Below are 18,325 nucleotides of genomic sequence, written 5' to 3' on the forward strand. Positions count from 1 at the left end.
TTACGAGACCTTATTCTTTCCTGCAGTTGTGATAATTTCTGTTTGACCATTATGGGACAGACTGCTGCTGCAATTGTCCGCTCACGCAGCGTCCTCTTCACTACGGATCAGGATCCTTTTGTTCTTAGACTTACTTGGGAAAAACAGGCCTGTTAGCAAGAGCAAGGCAGGAAGACATTTCCCAGTTAATGGTCTTTCCATTTTTTTCTTAAAGATACTGCTAAATCAGCATTTAGTTTTATGCTTTTTCTTCCTATAAGGTCTTTTTCAGCTTAAGACAGCCATTTCTTACTTTCCAGTAACGCAGTATGGCTACATGTGTGGTATAGGTAATTAAGTCACTTACTGATAATATAATGACATTCCTCACAGTTTCCAATTCTTTTTATTAGTCTTAAAAGGATAAGAGTTTAAACTGTGCTTAGAGATAATTGTGCTTCAGAGAATAAAGTTATTTGCTGTAATTAAGAAATAATGTTTGAATAGATCTGAAGAGCAGGCCAAAGATTTCAAGAGCTTCCATCATCTCCCTCACAAACAGATCCTTGGGTAAAAAAAAAGGCTTCTTTCAAAAAAGGATTTGAAGTTTAAGCTTAGCTTTGAAGTTTTGTAACGTTTTTTGAAATATGGGAAAAAGCATAAAATGCTTCAAATATGACACAGTTCTTGAAAAGAACGGTTAATGGATTTTCTTTAGGTTTCACGTAACACCTTCACTAGTGTGAAGGTAGCCACTGAGTTCACCTGACTAAATATAGTGCTTTCAGCATAGATCTCCACATCTGAGCTACCTGCTCTAGACTTCCCTTAGAGTCCTTGGAGATCTGGTTGGCAGCATCCAGAGGGTGATTCATCTCGTCCCACAGGCTAAAATAGGTCAGAGAAATTGGTCCCAGCACTGTCTAACTGGCTGTATATTCAGAAAGGAGAATTCCTAGGAGATGAGGTCATATGTAAAGCTCTTATCTGTTTTGCAGATACCTGAAATACAGTCAGGTAAATCCTACTTCTTCTTGTCCTTGTTTTGCATCACAGAGGAGAAAGGAGAGGGAAGACACAGCATTATCATGAAAATAACAGTAGTTAGTGCATGGCATTGGGTTAGTACTGTTCAAGTCAGAGGTTAGTTCTATGCCTTTCCACTCTTACCGTGCTCTATTTATTTCAAGATTCAGGTGACCATAGAGTATGTTGTAGCTAGATTCGAGCTATATTAGTAGGTTGTAATCTTTAGTGGTGATCAGGATATGGTTGCAAAGTCACTATTGCAAAGTATGTGATGTAAGACTTGCAATGCCTGGTTTGCAGTGCATCGGTACTCTCAGCAAATTGGCTTGTTGCTATGAAAGCTTAAAGTGCATTAATTGTCTCATTGATTTTAATGGTTTTAGATGTGGAATAACAGCAAATCACTGATCCAGTACACATGGGAGAAAATAATGCCCTGTGACATCATGGAAGTTGAACCTCATACTGGCATCATAGGTAAATTTTCTGTGACTTGCAAGCATCAATTAATGACAGAAATATTTAAATTGGTATGAGTGGAAGAGAAAAGTCACAGAGCACTGTAATGCAAGCTGCAAAACAAGACCTGATCCCCAGCCCACTACAGCCAGCAGGAGACTTAGTTTGCTTCCAGAAGCTTCAATCACAGGCTTGCAGCAGGTGGTTTCTTTGCAAACGGCTAAGACAGGACCCTGATTTTTTCTTTTCTAGATATGAATAAATGCTGTGAATTTGAACTGGCAATTACTGGAAGCGAACCTGGGTGCATCAGCCGTGACCTGCGGTGTAAAATTGAACACTGTCCAGAGCCTGTTGTGCTGCATGTTGAGGCTGCTTTTAAGGTAAAGAACAGTGCAGTGTTGTGGGACGACTAGCTGTGCAGCCTGGCCATTGTCCGTATAAAGGTTTTTGCCTCTCAAAGGCATGACAAATCTAAAGCAGTTACAAATAGGAGGGAGGTGGTTTTGCTGTGTAGTAACTATTGAGGCAATGTTGATACTCCCATGACAATAAGAATTTTTCTGCATTACACACAATGCATTTGCTTTCTCCTATTCTCTGTGAAATTGAATGTTAATCTTAGATAATGTATGCTTCTTAATCAGGCAGGTTTGGCAGAAGTGTCCATTCTGACGTCTGTTTCCTGGTGTCCTAGGGTCCACTTCTTTGTATTGATGTTCCTTCACTCCAGTTAGGTTTGACTAAGCAAGGTGAGAGCGTGTTAAGAACCTTTGAGATTAAAAATCTGTGTCAGCTGCCAGCACAATGGAGAATGCAAGAAAGCCAGGTTTGTCTAGCTGAAAGGAATGAAGAGGTAAGTCACTGCTATAGCTGGCTATGCTCCCTCTTTAGCTATTTCTTCCTTAGTCTTATGAGTTGTAATATTCATTCCAGATATCAAAAGTTACAGTTTCTCTGACTTGTTATGAAACTGGTTCTGCACAGTTCCATAAGTGCTTAAATTCTTTTGAGATTAAATGCTTCTTTGCAACTTTTCTCCATTTCTATTTATTACAAATCCCCTGCCAGCCTGATCCAAAGAGACACGGAGTATTTCCTGTATTTCCGTATTATGACGGGAAATTTATATCAGCTGCTGCTGATATAAATAAGAGGGAAAGACTTTATCAGAACTGAGGCTGCTAAACACTCCTCCCACACACCCACACCAGCATCTCGGACAAGAATCTCAGCACCTACTGAATTGGGCCCTTTTGCTTTAAACAATAGCTTTGAAACACAGAGGTGCGTCCCAAAATAACTTGGAGGTAATACTGGTGGCAAAGAATTGAGCGGGAGCTGCTATCTGCGGACCATCACATATTCCTAAAATTAAAAAAAAAAAAAAAAGAAAGAAGGCAAAATACTTATTTTGATTATTTGTGGCACACAATGGGCTTTGTACCTAGATTTCTCCTTGGTGTTACGCATTAAAGGGAAGTGAGGAAATCCAGACTCTGGGGTAAGTGCTTTTTTGTTGTAATGAAAAGCCAAATTCTGCTTGTAGGCCTCTTTACATAATTGCCCATGCAAGGAATTGAGTTCACTTGTTTCGTGGCAAAATTGGTCCAAAAGCTGTTCAGATGTTCTGTTTTTCTGGAGAGACTGTCGGTTTTGCAATGGAGAGAGGGGTTGTTAAGGAGGAGCTTTCCATTGACCATCAGGAGATGGAAACCTGAGAGAAGTTGTACTGTATCCTCATGAGTTCTTGAGCTTTGTTTTCTTTTCTGTGTATCATGTAGACATCTCACCAACTTTGGGTGAAAGTTGATGGCAAAAAGAAAAGATTTATGAGTGGTGGTTATGTCAGCCTTGCAAAACAGTTATGTGTGTATGTCTATAACTTTTCCCTCAGAATAATTATAATTAAGTGCCTGATTAGGGATAGGGGTGCCCTGGAGGAGACCCTGTCTTCAGAGTCCTCAAGCCCTTACATCTCACTGTTATTCCTTTGTCCCCTGCCATTCCCAACAATTCCCAGAACCCCAGAGAGATTTGAGACTTAATCTCTTGAATTTGTCATCCTGGAGCCCATTCATGTCCCAGTGAAGATCCTAGATCAAGTGCTCCATTCCTCCTGCATAAGAGCTACCCCTTTCCTTTCCTGAACCTCTCCAGCCCCGACCCCACACTGGTGCTCTTTCTCATTCCACTGCTCCAGCCCTCCTTTCTCGACTTTCTGTCCGAGAATCTCCCCAGTGTGTGGCACGTTGCATTGCTGCTGCTCAGCCCCTCCACTTGGGAGGAGACACTGCTACTGCTGCTGACTGGTGCTCCTTCACATTCCCCCTCACTCCAAGCACAGGCATCCCTCTTATGCCCTTGGCTCTGACTACTGTTCCGTTAAGTCATTGCTTTTTTATTAGCTGTCCCTATAGAAGGAAAACTGCGCTTACCGAAATCAATCCAGGTGGGACTCCAGGGGCAGAGAAAAAGGACATGTGTGAGGAAGAACTAGGTACATGCAAGTCTTAATCAGATTGTGTGGCTGCAGCATTTTACACTTGCTTTGTAGGTGTCCAAGAAATTTCTGTTTCCTCTCTCCTCTCCTAGGTATCTCCCTTTACCATTCACCCGTCTGCTGGAGAAATACCTCCTTTGGGTATATGCAGTGTGTCAGTTCAGTTCACATCGTTGCTGTGCCAGCGTCTCCAGACAGTATTAGAACTAGAGGTAGAAAATGGAGAAGGAAGGTAAGGGGGAAAAGTGGCATTCTGCTTTGTTTTTTTTTTTTTCCTGAGATTCACATGTGATTTTCACTTTAGGTAGTTTTATCTCCTATACCAAAAATATGTATCAGGAACTCAGAGCGGGGTTGTGTAACCTATTAATGAACTATCCGATCACTAATATTGCTAAATAAACATAATCATCATTCTTTCCAGCATGCTGTTGTATGTCGAGCACATTTCATTAACCATAACAATAGACCATCTGTGTGTTTATTTCCAGTCACCTTCCTGTTTTTGTTGAAGTTCAGACCCCACAAGCGTGCCTGATACCTAGTCATCTAGTATTCACTGAAATTTACACTGGAGTTCCTGCCAAAGCAACCAGCAAACTTTTTAACCAGACACTGCTGCCAGCAAAATACTTATGGGGAAAGGTAAATGCTCTTCCAGTGGATGAAGAATACAGCAGGGATAGAAATTGTAGTTTCTGTCAAAATACAGACTACTCTTAAAAGCTTTTCTGATGTGTCCATTGAGTAGTGATTCCTGTTTACTGGCTTATAAGCAAGACTTCAACTTGAGACCAGCCTTGAAAAGATTACCTACCACTTGATATTAATAACATCTTACTGTCTGTGGATCATCCCTGGGAGAACAGGTGGGCGGAGATGTGAGGGGAAATAGGATTTAAGCTACCGGAGTATTAAACAAAGTACCATGGCAGTTTAGGGTTTGCATTTAATTGTAAAGAAACAATGGTGCTTTTGAATCACGTCTAAATTTTGCTTCAATTTTACATTCTGGGTGTGATTCAGCTCACAGATTAGGACCCTTAAATTGAATGTCAGTATGTAAGCTATGGTCTGAACTCTCTTTTCAGTCAATGGAAATCTGAGCTGGAAGTCAGTCACTAGAATATATATGTCTAGTGTCACTGTGGGTGGTGTAGAGTGTTTTTCCCCACCTCCAGGTGTCACTCAAGAAGTGTAGTCTCTTGTAAGTCTGGTCACACCAGCCTGGCCTGCTTGGATGGCATGGCTACCCTATGTGCCCACGTTTAGGCAACTGAATCCTACCTCATCTATCCAGCCAATGGAGTCCAGAGAAGTATTCAGCTCTCCCTAAAATGGACACCTACTTTGGTCTGCAGAATGCTCTCTAGCACATACTAACTGGATGTCTGTTGGCTACAATGGTAGTGTTGACACCCACTGTGCATACAATTAGGTTAATTAGCCCGTAAGCTGAATCCTACTGTCAGTGCTTTGGTCATTTAGATCTACTCTGACATCCAGGGTTCAGCTCGGTTAACTACATAAAAGCATTCAGTGCCATCTGAGATGTCCTTTGGTGCCCAAGACATCCTACCTGAGTGCGCGGATGATATTGGACCTATGGGAAAGCGTTTTGGAACAGCTGGAGCCTAGGAAGGATATCCACAGCATTTACGTGGCACCTGATGTTCCTATGTGAGCAACTGAGTTGAACCCCTGGATTCATGCCATGTGCATTTAGTCAATTAGGGAACGTGCCAACAAGAGGATTGTCACGTAGGCCACCTCTGCAGTCAGTGGAGAGAGAGATGGCACCTGTAGGATCCTGCTCCAATATCAGATAGGTTGACTTAAGCCTGGAAAGCCTTGTGACTGTGAAAGGGACAACAGTGACTCTGCTGCCAGCCCAGATGCCTTGGTTTGGCACCTGAAGTCATTTGGAATAAAAGTAACACAAGGATCTTCTCAGCCATGGGGGAAGTGTGCTAAACTTTAGAATAACTCTGTGTTTATGGTCCTCTTTGATCTGAAGAGAAAATCTGAAAGAATTGGTGTTAATGAATTGAGAGAGTTAACTGAATGTCTGTCCTTTCTGTTTGGCAGCTCATTGGAAGTCAGGCAGCTTTCTGCTCCGTCGCTGTCTCCCCAGCCAGTGGCACCTTAGGCCCAAATGAAGAAAAAGAATTCTGCATAGAGCTGTCAGCTAACGTCGTGGTAAGTTTAAAAATTGATGCAATTTTACCAAAACAGCAACACTGGCATTCTCATCTCACCTCCATTTGGCAAAAGGAAGGATTTCTATACGCAAAATATAATGCCCTTTTTTTCTCATACAATCTCACTGGATTGCTTTGCTTTAGAGGTAACCGTGGTTGAAGGCAAGAATTAGATCAGTCCGCATGGTGGCAATTTTCTACCCTGCCGCTTTCTTTCCTGACTGTTCTTTTCATTGTTTCTTGAATGCCTATTCAATTACTCTTAATGCCTATCACTTTTCTTAGGCATAACGATGCTCACTTTGGATTATCCCAAATGAAATGTAGCAGACTGGCATATGTAGTACACATTTGGTTTTCTGAATGCACTGGGCTCATGACATTTTGATATTTGAAAACTTAAAAGGGGCTGATGGGACTGAGGGCCTGCAAAATAGGGCATAGACTGCAGAGTTAACAAACTTCAGGAATTCAGCCGTAGACTTTATAGAGGCATTCAAATAGATGATTTAATGCAACTAAATAAAGGAGCTTCCTATAGGGGTGGTGTATTAGTTTCCATTACAGTCACTGGAGACCGAAGTTTCATTTATTCGCTTAAAAGTAGGTGTTCAGTACTATCAGAGATGCCCTAGAAGATCTCAGATACCCATGTATGTCTGGCATACGTGGCACAGGATCCCAGTAAACTTGAGCTTTCTTCATGGAAAACTGGAAGCTTAACAGGACACACTGGGCATCTGAAAGGGCACTTTTGCATATGGCTGGGGAACTGAATGCCATCTGAGCCACCTGCAAGAAAGGTTGTCCAGATTGTAGGTGAGCTAAATGCCCAAGTACCATTAATGAATCAGTGGGGATCTAGAGCTCATATTTGGAGTTCACCTTTATAGATGAACTCAAGGGCTCACATTTAGACAGGTGTTACATTTGGAAGTCTGAATCTGGAGCTGAATCCCAGTCTGTTATTTTATGCAGGATGCACAGATTCATGTATTGATAAGGCAAAAAAGAATAGTAGTGTTGAATTAGCCAGAATACTGGTGTAAGTGGGCCACATGATTCATCCTACAAGTCCTGCTTTAAACGCAGGTAGAAATAAAACTTTAGTTTTGGAAGATTATTTAAACATGACTAGAAGTGATTAATGCTTAGAGCTTCAACACTTGCAGTGTAGGAATTGTGTCAAAAATCACTAATGGAGCAGTCTTAGGCTTATAGACTGATGTGGGTACAAAGACACGAAACAGACATAAATTTTTACCTTGGTACTGCCTTCTAAGCAAATCTGATGGTGGCAGAAAATGCACTTAAAATAATTCAGTAAAACTTTTCACGATTCTATTGTAGTTCTGGTTTTATTCCAGTGAAGTTTATACGTGTTTTCTAAGTAAATTTCGTAGTGAAGCTGCCTTTCCTCTCTGATGTTTGCTTTGTTCACAAGAAAACTTGACTCTTCTCCTTTCAGGGTGAGCTGAAAGACCTTGCCCTTTGCTGTAGCATAGAAGACAAGATTGAACCCCTCTTTCTGAGCATTTCTGGAGAAGTGAAAGGACTGCATGTCACCTACTCAGTACCTTGTGACAGTGGAGTTGCCAGGTAAATCAAGGGTTTACCCCTGAACTGGACAAAAATCACTTCTTCACAAAGCAAAAATACAATAGCGAGGGGAAAAAAACCACTTATCCACATAAACTTCACTCTTCCTGCTGCTGTAGGCAGCAGGACAGTAAAATGTGCCAGGATGATTCACTGAAGGTGCCCATGTGAAGAAAAGGTACTGGGTTTTACGCCCTATCCAAATTCAGCACCTTCATACGCCCAAGAGAAGACTGGAGAAGAGCGCTACTCCACTCCCACCATTGTTTAGCTGAAACTAAATAAATTAACAACTGAGTTCATTCATTCATCAATAATAAATTGATGTGAAGTTAACTGAGCATTAGTGGAACTCATGTTCACGTGTTATGTCTGTTCTCCCTTCCGTTCCTGGCACTTGTAACCTGCCAGTAGCCTTGAGACTTCGTGTGTATAGACAGCATGAAAAATAACCTTTCTCCCTGGTAACCAAAGTGTGGGACCTCTTCAGTCCCTCACATGTTTGAGAGTGACAACTATTTTTTGGAATTACAAAAATTTGTAAATTCAACTCTTAGATGTGAATTTAGAATTACAGAATTGTACCCAAGATCCTGTAGTTTTTGATCATTAAGTTTTGTTGTTGCTCTGTGAGACATGATATTAAAGAAAGATGAATATACTTCTCTTTGACTTGGTGTTTCTCACTGATATTTATTTTATTTTTCTGATAATTCTGAGGATGATTATTCTCTTTTGGAATATAATCGTCTTTATATATTTTTATAAGTAAAAATGGCTTTAATTTGGTAGGTTGGCATGTATACATGATAAAAATTCTACCCGAAATAAATCCTTAAGTGGATAGGAGTAAAATAAATGAAAAGCAGTAAATGCTGATGGCAAAAATAATAGGCTGCATAGTTGTCTTACACCAGTCGTCACAACCACATTGCATATTGCACATTTGAAAAATCTACTGAAATTATCTGTGGCATAAGAAAATGAAACTGATGTTTTAATACTAATGTAACTTTTTCTGGCAGTGATGAAAGACAAATGTTACAAAGCCTGTGTGATCTTCTTTTGGACTTTGGATCTGAAGTTGGATTCAAAGACATCGTAAAGCGTCAGCTAATTCTTACCAATCACTCTGGAATCAGTGCTCCATTCAAACTAGAAGCTGAGTATTTTACTGGCTATTCACTTACTCCAGAACAAAGAATGTGCCCGTAAGTCTTGCTTTTCTGCATAATGACTCAAATACTAATTTAGGTCTGGATTAAATCTGAAATCAAGACAGAGTGCTATTGCCTCTGGCACGAGATACGCTTTCTGCAGTGCTCTGGTGGGTTGGTTTTTTAAGAGGTTTTTACCTCTGACTGTGGTAATGAAGAGGGGCAACCTCAGAGGGCTGGAGCACCTCCCCTATAAAGGCAGGCTGAGAGAGTTGGGATTGTTCAGCCTGGAGAAGAGAAGGCCCCGGGGAGACCTTCCAGTGCCCTTACAGCCCCTTCTAGTACCTAAAGGGGGCCTACAGGAGAGACGGGGAGGGACTTCTTATGAGGGAGTGTAGCAATAGAAGGAGAGGTAATGGTTTTAAACCAAAAGATGGTAGATTTAGATTAGATATTAGGAAGAAATTCTGTACTCTGAGGGTGGTGAGACACCCCAGAGAAGCTGTGGGCACCCCATCCCTGGAGGTGTTCAAGGCCAGGCTGGATGGGGCTTTGAGCAGCCTGGTCTAGTGGAAGGTGTCCCTGCCCAGGGCAACGGGGCTGGAACTAGATGATCTTCAAGGTACCTTCCACCCCAACCCCTTTTACGGTTCTATGAATGAAACTTGCTGGTGAGGCTTCCTGCAGAAATGGGTAGCGTGCAATGCAAGGACAGAAGATTTAGCTTATGTAAGTGTCAAAACACTATTGTTGCCAATGGACATAAGCTGGTTTATGCTGACCAAGACTCTGTTATGTCAGATTGTACACAGAGTCTTGCACCTCTCAAGTTGATTGAGTCCTAAGCATGTTACTTTCAAAAAATGCTTTTTAGGCAGTCCTTCTTTATGGACTACTATGGCTAGTAATGGCTAGTAATTTAGGAGTCAGGTAGAGCTCTTACTTTAGCAGAGTCCTGCTCATTTCACAGAAACTTCGTTGCAATTTTTTTTATTTTTTTCAAGCTCCTCAAGCCATCTGGTGAAAACAAGAGGGCCTGTCACAAAACACGCAGCCAGAAGAGCACTGTCAGGTATGAGAATAGCTGTTAATCCCCACAGTGGAGAGAAGGCAAAAGCCAACTGACTACCGTATTCAGCATTAAATGTTCCATTCAGGCACATCATTTCATTCTTGGAGTATCTGGCTAAGTCTACATTGTGAAATGACTTAGTTCCTCAGTTCATTCTTGAGTTTGAAAGTCCACGTTGCATAGGCATTAGATCAATCTCTCTCTTCCCCCTCATTTCTTTTTTCTCTCTCTTCCACCACTTCTTTCTCTCTCCCCCTCCCTTTCTTTCTTGTTCTCGTTCTCTTTCCTCTTCTCTCTTTCTCAAAACCAACAGCCTGAAATAAAGATGGGTGGTTCTGGTGATAGTTCACTCCCAGGATCACTCCTAGCACAAAGTATGGATGACACGCATAACATTTGGCCATTTCCTCCCTACACAGTCTTCCAACACCATTGCAGCAGGCTTTTCTCCCTCAAACCCTTTTAGATACCCTCCCCACTGTGGAAAGCTGCAGCACAGCCCATCCATCATTTCTGATGCATTGTACTGAAAAATAATAATATTCAAAGCCCCATGAGACCCAGGGAGGGAGGAAATGAGAGTGAAATGCTGTAAAGCATAGATGTGTCTTCTGTATCCAAAATAAAACTTGGACATACTGATACCTTGCCATAGTGTTTGGTATGTGTTACAAAGACAGAGCTTTTCAGCTGTTGAATTAGTACTTAAGACTGGAAAAATGCTGTTCTGACAGATTCCATGCAACCTTATTGATTTAGAAAGCGAATGACTCAGAATGTGGAAAGGCTTTGCTCTTTGTAATTTATTCTTTGTGTTGAAGAGCGCACAGAGGTAAACAGGCAGCTGTTAATAGGAAGACAACCAGTTAGCACAAATTCCAGCTTATTTTTCTCAAATTGAGGGTGTGTTTTCATGTAGCCACTTAGTGCCTTGCATATCCCAAAGAGTCCTGGATCAGATTGTTGGAAGGGAGTTCCTCTATGAAATAATCTCTGCAAGAACTCTCAAAAAAAACAGATTAAGACCCACTGCAGAAGGGAAATTGGATAAAGTGGTATAAATGATCCCAGGTTTTTGTGGAGGCTGATTTTTGAGGTTAGGCTGATTAACACCAGCTAAAAATATGGTCCTAGATACTCTTTGAAAGACTAACTTTATTCCATTTCCTCAAAATTCATCAAATGCTTCTTTGCTATGCTCCTTCAGAGTTTGCAGCAGCAGTGCTGTCTCATGGGAAGGGAGTAGCTTTCCATATACAACCTTCCACAGGAACTCTGAAAGCCTTCCAGCAGCTAATCATAGAAATAACAGCTTACAACGACATGTGGGGAGAGTACTGGGATGATCTTGTCTGTAAGGTAGGTGGAGCTTTGCTTTCAAGTAAAGTATTGCTATGGCAGATTTTACACCAATTATATTTCCTAGATTCCTTTCTGATAAAAATACATTTTCGTTAGGACTTCTGAAAAAAAAAAAAAAAAATCAGGGCAGGTATTGCTATACTGCTACCTCCAACAACATGTAAGGAACAACTGTTTGCTCTTAAACCGTAGGGTTTAATTTTGGTGTTACGTGTTCACCTCCTGGGAGGTTTTCATGTGCTGATTGCAGCAGTTTTGATTTATAAAATCTGTTTGGTAGCTGGCCAGTGCGCTACTCTGTTCTACCAAGCAGAAGGGAAGCTCGTGAATGTATGAGGTATTGCATTCTCCTGCTGAGAAGAGCTTTCGTCAGTGTATGAATTAGGTGCTGTCAAAAGAAATCAGACAAAAATATTTGAAAATTCAATCAGTTTTCAAAGCCTAATTTTGTAACCCAGAGAACTAAAGTTTCATCTTGCTTCTAATTGCAAAAATTAATTTTTAATAGGTGGGAGACTTACAACCTAAATTAATTCCTATGCAAATGACTGTGAAAGGCTGTCCAATCTTCCTGCAGATGACAGGACCACAAACAGAGCAACCCATAATCAGGTACTTCACACTATAGGCCATGCTTTACCTGATGGCCACTCTTAACTGGCTGCCAGTGCAGCCAGATATGTTTCCACTTTTAAACAAATCTTTAATGGAAAATTATTTCAGACATCCACTTCTGTTCTGAACGTACTGACAGCAGCGTTTTCTCCCCCAGGTTTGGCACTCATGTCTCTGGAGGGTGTCCTGTCTTTCGGAGGGTCCGGCTCAACAATCCCACTCCCTTTGGTAAGACTGACTTTTGTACAGCAAGCATTGACACTTGCATTGAATTCCTTATAATAATAAAAAATAGAAGCCATTAATCATGTTAATTAACTGACGTTCTTGTTTCCTAATGAGGACGTTCTTTGTAAAAAGAAGACAGCTTAGATACCCTCTTATATACTGTTATTATAACTTGGTTAGTGCAGAACGAGAGTACATATTTGTCAGGTCTTTTTGTGCATAGTAAATCTTTATCATTATGGATTTACTGCCATGAATATTAGTTTGCTTTCTGCAACAGGAAAGCATGTAAGCTCCAGCCAGAGTGTAGTAGAATTTATATAATCGACTCAACGTGTTACTACTATGAAACAGCACATCCTATCCTGATGCGTCTGGGTTTTCACTTATTGAAATGATGGGAATTCAGGATTTTCCATCCTCGTTTTGTGCATCTCTCACAGCATTAGGCTTAGTCAATCAGATACGCTACCTGCTTCTTAGTGGCATTATCTGGCTCGTCTGTGTTTAGTCTTTTTATCTCTTGAGTGAGATTTTAAGCTCTTCAATGATAAATCACCTTTTTTTTTTTTTTCTGAATGCCACCAAACACATTTTCTTAACAAAAAAAATACTAGTAATTTACTTTAATGTTAATAAAAGTTTAGGCCCTAGAGAGCAGACAAACTATAATAAGGGCATAGCGCACATGGTCTTAAATCATTTTAGTTTACAGCAAACATGGAAAGCTTAAGATGTGCTTTATTATGAATTCAGTTGCTAGAGACAAATTTGTGACTTGATATTCTGGTTCTCTGGTACCAACTAAGCTATGAGTCTTCTCAGTGGCCACAAATAATTGTCCTCTCTCCTTTTCAATTCAGACATCCGCCTGGACTGGGAAATCTACAACCTAGAGCAAGACGATAAGAAGCTGGTGGACCTGTTGATGTTCTTTGGAGACCCTTTTCCTCCAAAGGCCATGGATGAAAATGAGACTGCATCAATTGGTAGCAATTCAGAGTCAGAGATCATGTTAAAGTTGGATCAAACTGCCATTCCCTGCGGAAGCATTTATCCAGCTTTGCAAACCACAGATGAGGTCAGCTGTTACTCTGTTTTTTATACTGCTGCTGAGATACATGATGGGTTTCCTGGCATGAAAGGTTGAAAACAATAACACACAATATAACTTGTAACTAAGAGCTGGATTGTTAAAAGAAATGTCAGTTCCTCTCACAGTCAAAGAAGCAATATATGGGTAGACGGCTATTGATTAGCAATCAGTTTCCAGAATGAGGTATGAGCAACTAGCTCTTCAGCTTTTCCTAAAGTTGTTAAAGAAGCTGATCAGATACTTTTTAAAATACTGTTATTAATAAACTAATGCCATTTTTACATTAAAGTGTTAAGACAGCTAAAACTCCTCAGTTTGGGTCTACTTTTCTCACGGGTGCTTTGTGGTGTCAATGTGTGCAGAATCTCACCTGCGAAGTTCAAATTGCAGCTAACATTTAGGAGGTATTTATCCCAATAGCGCTTTTTCCAAGGGGTTCAGGAGCAGTTTCAGGAGAACAAACCTATGCATGAAAAAATGTCCAGTTTTTGTGCCAGAAAGAAAGAAACTGAAGCTGGCCATATTTCCTGAGTACCGCAGCAGTTCCCTGAACACTTCACTTGCATTCCTCCTCTGCTGCGTAACAGTTTTAACCATTCCCCACCCTTGTGTCCCTGCAGTCTTCAGCCACCGACAGCAAAGAGGAGGAAATCATCACTCAAGAACCTACAATACAGAAAATTGTCTCTGTACTTATACGACCTCATGAAGGGGTTCCTGCAGACAGCCCCTACTCCATTACTCCAAGACAGATTGTAAGCTTTTACCTTTTCTTTGTGCTTAGATTTAGCATATTTTCTGCAGGACAGAGGAGACAGAGGAGGAGGAGGTAGCTTTGGTTTTGGGTAGAGACTACTAAACAGTGAAACAGTTGGCTGGGAGGCTTTGGGATCTTGAAGATGACTATGAGAAGAGTTTGCAAAGTCAACAGAAAAAAGGAAGTGTCTTACCTACATTTGAGCAGTTAACTGATGACTGGAATTAAGTGTTCAGTTGTACTAGGCTCTCTAGAGTGGCATCTCTGGTCTTCCCACTTTGGGCTGCCTCAGTGAAATGTGGGGTGTTAGGCGGGAGGCATCCAGCGTGGAGTTGGAACCATTTTACTTAACCAGAGTAGGTTTGCTAAGTAGATGTGGTGGAGTTGGAAAGCAGACTGCGGGGAAAGGCGTGTTCTGTAGAGAGCTCTTCTGGATAAACAGTTGTAACCCACAGTACTTCAAAAGTAACTGGTGCAAAAAGGGGCCACAGTGTCGCAATTCCTTAGGAATAAGATAAAGCAAAGACAGCACTGGAAAGATCTAACTATGACAGGGTTGCCCAAAACATCAGTGTGTCTGTTTTGATTCTTAAATCAAGTTTTGTGCCAAAGGGTTTCAGTTACCAGTTAGAATGAGCTAAAGATTACATAAATAATTACAGAAGTGGCATCTCAAAGCCACGAAGCCTCCAGTCAGCTCTGGGGTGTCTGAAGCTGAGATAGCTCAGAGAAACAAGTGCTGCATTGTGGAGGCAGCCTCTACTGCGTGTAGCCGGCAGTGAGCGTGGCCCATGTGGAACGGGGTTGATGCTTATGGAGCCAGTCAGGTATTCCTCTGCTGAAATGTTCTCCATGTTTCTGCTGTGACTCCAGGAGGGTCTGTTGGCTCAGGTGTTGTGTAGCACAGCTCCATGGTTGAGCAACCAAGCTGTCTATGACCACAATGCACAGACCCTGCAGTGTTGTAGGACATGCCAGAGCTCTGCTCTGGCCCTGCTGGACCTTAGGCAGAGCTTTGTTATGCTCCTCACCACTCTGAGCAGGGGAACGCGGTGCAAGGAGAGCTGAGCTAGTTTTGCTTCTACAGAACGTAGGTCCAGCAAGACCAAACATCTCACCCTGTGATCACATGAGATCGGGGAGTTTGCGTCTGCGCAGCACTAGGCTGAGCGCAATACGTACCACATGGGCCCTCAGTTTACAACCTCGGCTAGATGTGAATTGCCTCTTCAGGGAGGTGGCAAAGGTTTTTCTGCAGCAATAGCAGGATTTAATCATAACCTGCCTATGTTTCTGCAGCAATAACAGGATTTAACCATAACGTGCATAACACACCTAAAGAAAGCAGAATCTATTCAACCTGTAAATCCCGGAAAATCCACCATAGCTGGCTAGTGCATTTGATTACATTCCCTGCTGTCATGTAAAATAAAAAAGCTGAGAGTAAACTGAACTGTAAAATACTCTTAATTCTCACTTGCAACTCTTCAAAAAATGTTTTTTGCATCTGTGAGTGCTGTCAGTTGTGGGATAATCATCTGAGTTGGCTGTGGATTAAGAGTGGCCAGAACTGGGTATTTTTAAAAGCAAACAGGTAGGTACATCTGTTTGGGTACTTAGGGAGTTGTCTGTGACTGTGCTCACACTCTGTTGATGCTACAGTGTGGCTACGCTGATATTAAGTCAGTTTTGTTGTCGCGTGTTGTCATTTTAGTGCAGGCCTGAGTGTAGCTCATCCCCAGGAGATTTCACGCTCCTTGTGCGACTCGGTTTTAGCAGCTGAGCGTTGAGGGTCCTTGTGCAGCCCCAGGCAGGTCCCTGCACTGCTAAACGGTTGTCTCTCGACTGCAGGTGGTTCCAGGAGGTGGCAGCATCTCCGTTTGCATCTCCTTCACCCCACGCCTCCTGCCAGAGGCCGTGCCTGAAGTGCAGTGTGAAGGGTTTGTGCTGGGTTTCATGAGCCTAGACGACGAGGTAAAGTGACTGTCACAGCAAGTCTAAAGATGACCAGAAAATAAGCGTTTCCCTTCCTGTGATGTATGTACAGGCTGCTGTGTACCTGGGCAGTCTGTATAAACAGGCCTGTTCCTGCTACCCTGTACATCCTTCCTTAACGAGGGTTGTTCGTTTGTTGCATTTGTCTTTTAGCTTGGAAGCATTCTGGGGTGGGAATGCCACTGTCTTCTGACATTGTCTGGTGCCGCAGACCCCAGACAAAAGCCCGGGGTTTGAAACACTATCACAACATCAGGTTTTATTGATAACAAGAGTTAACAATGGGACTGAGACTCAGGACTGCTGAGTTCTGTTCCTGGCTCTGCATCCACCTTCCTGTGTGAATTTGCACAGCCGATCTCTCCTCTGGGAAACTTCCTCTTCAACAACTGCAAGCGCAGCTCACAGGCGCTCTGCGATTCTCTGACATGAATCATTGCAAAGGTGCAAAGTATAATGAATGAACGGCAATGGAATATTTAATAAAAACATCCTTAATGTTCCTAAGTCCTGGAGGAAGAAACACCCGCGTCTGTATTAACCGCAGCCATTCGGAGTTCAACTACCGCTTCGCTTTTGCTGTTCCTTGCACGTTGCCGTCACGTCTTACAAACAGGCAATACGGTGTCAAGCAGAATCCCTTTTTGGCTAACAGCCACTCGGGCTAAAAGTAGAGTTTCAGGTTTTAGTGCTATCATTTTATACATCACTTCTGTTTTCCTTTCGTTGTCAGCTTGCAAAGACAGTGCCTCACAAGGTGCATCGCAGACATGGCTATGAAGCCCCACCGTTACGCATAGACTTGCAAGCTTTTGTAAGGCGTCCTCTGTAAGTACCACCGCACCAACGGCTGCTGCGTGTGCAGAATGAATCAGCCTGGAGGGAAGGGCTCTGACCAGCTCGGATTCTTTACACTCAGGTTAAAAGTAGACATGGATCATGACGGAGGAATGGTGTTTTATTCAATGGCAAGTGATCTCATACCAGCTCAGCCTCTGTTAGGAGTAAGTATTTCCTGCACCAATGTATTCAGCTGTTTTGTAATGCTGTGCTACTGTAAGAATGCAGAACTGTGTGTATGTGGTTTTTAAAATGCATATTTATCAGCAATAGCCTCATGTTGCAATTTTCTATCTTGCACGTAACAAGATAGGTAAAACAAAAGGATTACAAGTACAACAAAGAGGTTGTAGAGAGGTGGGGTCGGTCTCTCCTCCCAAGTAACAGGCGATAGGACAAGAGGAAATAGCCTCAAGTTGTGCCAGGGGAGGTTTAGACTGGATATTAGGAAAAATTTTTACGCTGAAAGGGTTATTAAGCATTGGGAAGTAGTTAAGTCGCCATCCCTGGGTGTATTTAAAAGACAAGTAGGTGTAGTGCTTAGCGATATGGTTTAGTGATGGTTTTTGTCAGAGTTAGGTTGATGGTTGGACTAGAGGATCTGAAAGGTCCCTTTCAACCTAGACAATTCTATGGTTCTGCTTATTAGCCAGAAATAAGAGAGGCTGAGGTCAGACAATGCCTATTTCATATGTCTTTTTTTTTTTGTTTGCACAGGAGTTTGTAAGTAGAAAAATAAGTACTTATTTTCAGGACATAAAGGTCTGATAGCAGCATGAGTCACTTAAAGCCATGCGGTCAGTTTCTGTGACCCTTGACATTCAAAGACTTGTAAACTTTATTACATTATTTGTATTTTGTTTTTTTTACTCAAGAAATTTTGAATAACACAAGTAGGAAATACTGGGTTGCTTTGGGGTAAAGTCCTTCGGATCCCTGGTGGTGACCAGGGTGGTGAATGACCAGACAGACCAGCACAAACCTCTCAAGGGAGTTAAAACTAATGAGTTTTGAATCATTTCTCCACCAGGTTTTGACAGATTCGGTAATGACTCAGAAATTGAAACTCATCAATTGCACTAAGGTTCCTCTGTACTTCAGGCTCCGTCTGTCTACGCCCTTCAGTCTGTCCAGCACAGGTCCCCAAAAGAACACCAAAACATCCCACAGCAAGAAGGAGGAAAATGAACAGCAACCGCAACTTGTACTTTATCCACAGCAAAACATGCTGGTAGGCTCAAAAATAATAATCCTGTGCCAGAATAGATAGTTTAGTAATTGGTGTGTTAGTGTGGACCAGATGAACCACAAGAAAAACACAACCCATATAGAAATCTCCTAATTTCAGGGGAAATAGTGGTATATTCGCAAATGCTAATTACTGCCGTTTTGCCCGCTATACTGCGGGTACAAAATATTTTTCTACAGCGGCC

The 18,325-nt window shown here is 41.9% G+C and overlaps 1 protein-coding gene across 1 annotated transcript in view; it reads left to right on the top strand.

Moving 5' to 3' along the window:
* Positions 1–18,325, top strand: part of DLEC1 (DLEC1 cilia and flagella associated protein) — a 37,954-nt gene that overhangs the window by 13,770 nt on the left and 5,859 nt on the right. The window contains exons 15-32 of the mRNA XM_063324327.1: positions 1,392–1,485; positions 1,720–1,850; positions 2,165–2,323; positions 4,063–4,202; positions 4,462–4,615; positions 6,059–6,169; positions 7,640–7,770; positions 8,796–8,981; positions 9,932–9,999; positions 11,207–11,358; positions 11,870–11,973; positions 12,134–12,204; positions 13,068–13,216; positions 13,918–14,055; positions 15,909–16,031; positions 16,786–16,880; positions 16,972–17,056; positions 17,923–18,123. Of these exons, the coding sequence (XP_063180397.1) occupies positions 1,392–1,485; positions 1,720–1,850; positions 2,165–2,323; positions 4,063–4,202; positions 4,462–4,615; positions 6,059–6,169; positions 7,640–7,770; positions 8,796–8,981; positions 9,932–9,999; positions 11,207–11,358; positions 11,870–11,973; positions 12,134–12,204; positions 13,068–13,216; positions 13,918–14,055; positions 15,909–16,031; positions 16,786–16,880; positions 16,972–17,056; positions 17,923–18,123 (2,292 nt within the window). The remainder of the gene's footprint in view (positions 1–1,391; positions 1,486–1,719; positions 1,851–2,164; positions 2,324–4,062; positions 4,203–4,461; positions 4,616–6,058; positions 6,170–7,639; positions 7,771–8,795; positions 8,982–9,931; positions 10,000–11,206; positions 11,359–11,869; positions 11,974–12,133; positions 12,205–13,067; positions 13,217–13,917; positions 14,056–15,908; positions 16,032–16,785; positions 16,881–16,971; positions 17,057–17,922; positions 18,124–18,325) is intronic.

This window comes from Chroicocephalus ridibundus, chromosome 2 (assembly GCF_963924245.1).
Source record: "Chroicocephalus ridibundus chromosome 2, bChrRid1.1, whole genome shotgun sequence".
In the NCBI taxonomy this organism is placed as follows: Eukaryota; Metazoa; Chordata; class Aves; order Charadriiformes; family Laridae; genus Chroicocephalus; species Chroicocephalus ridibundus.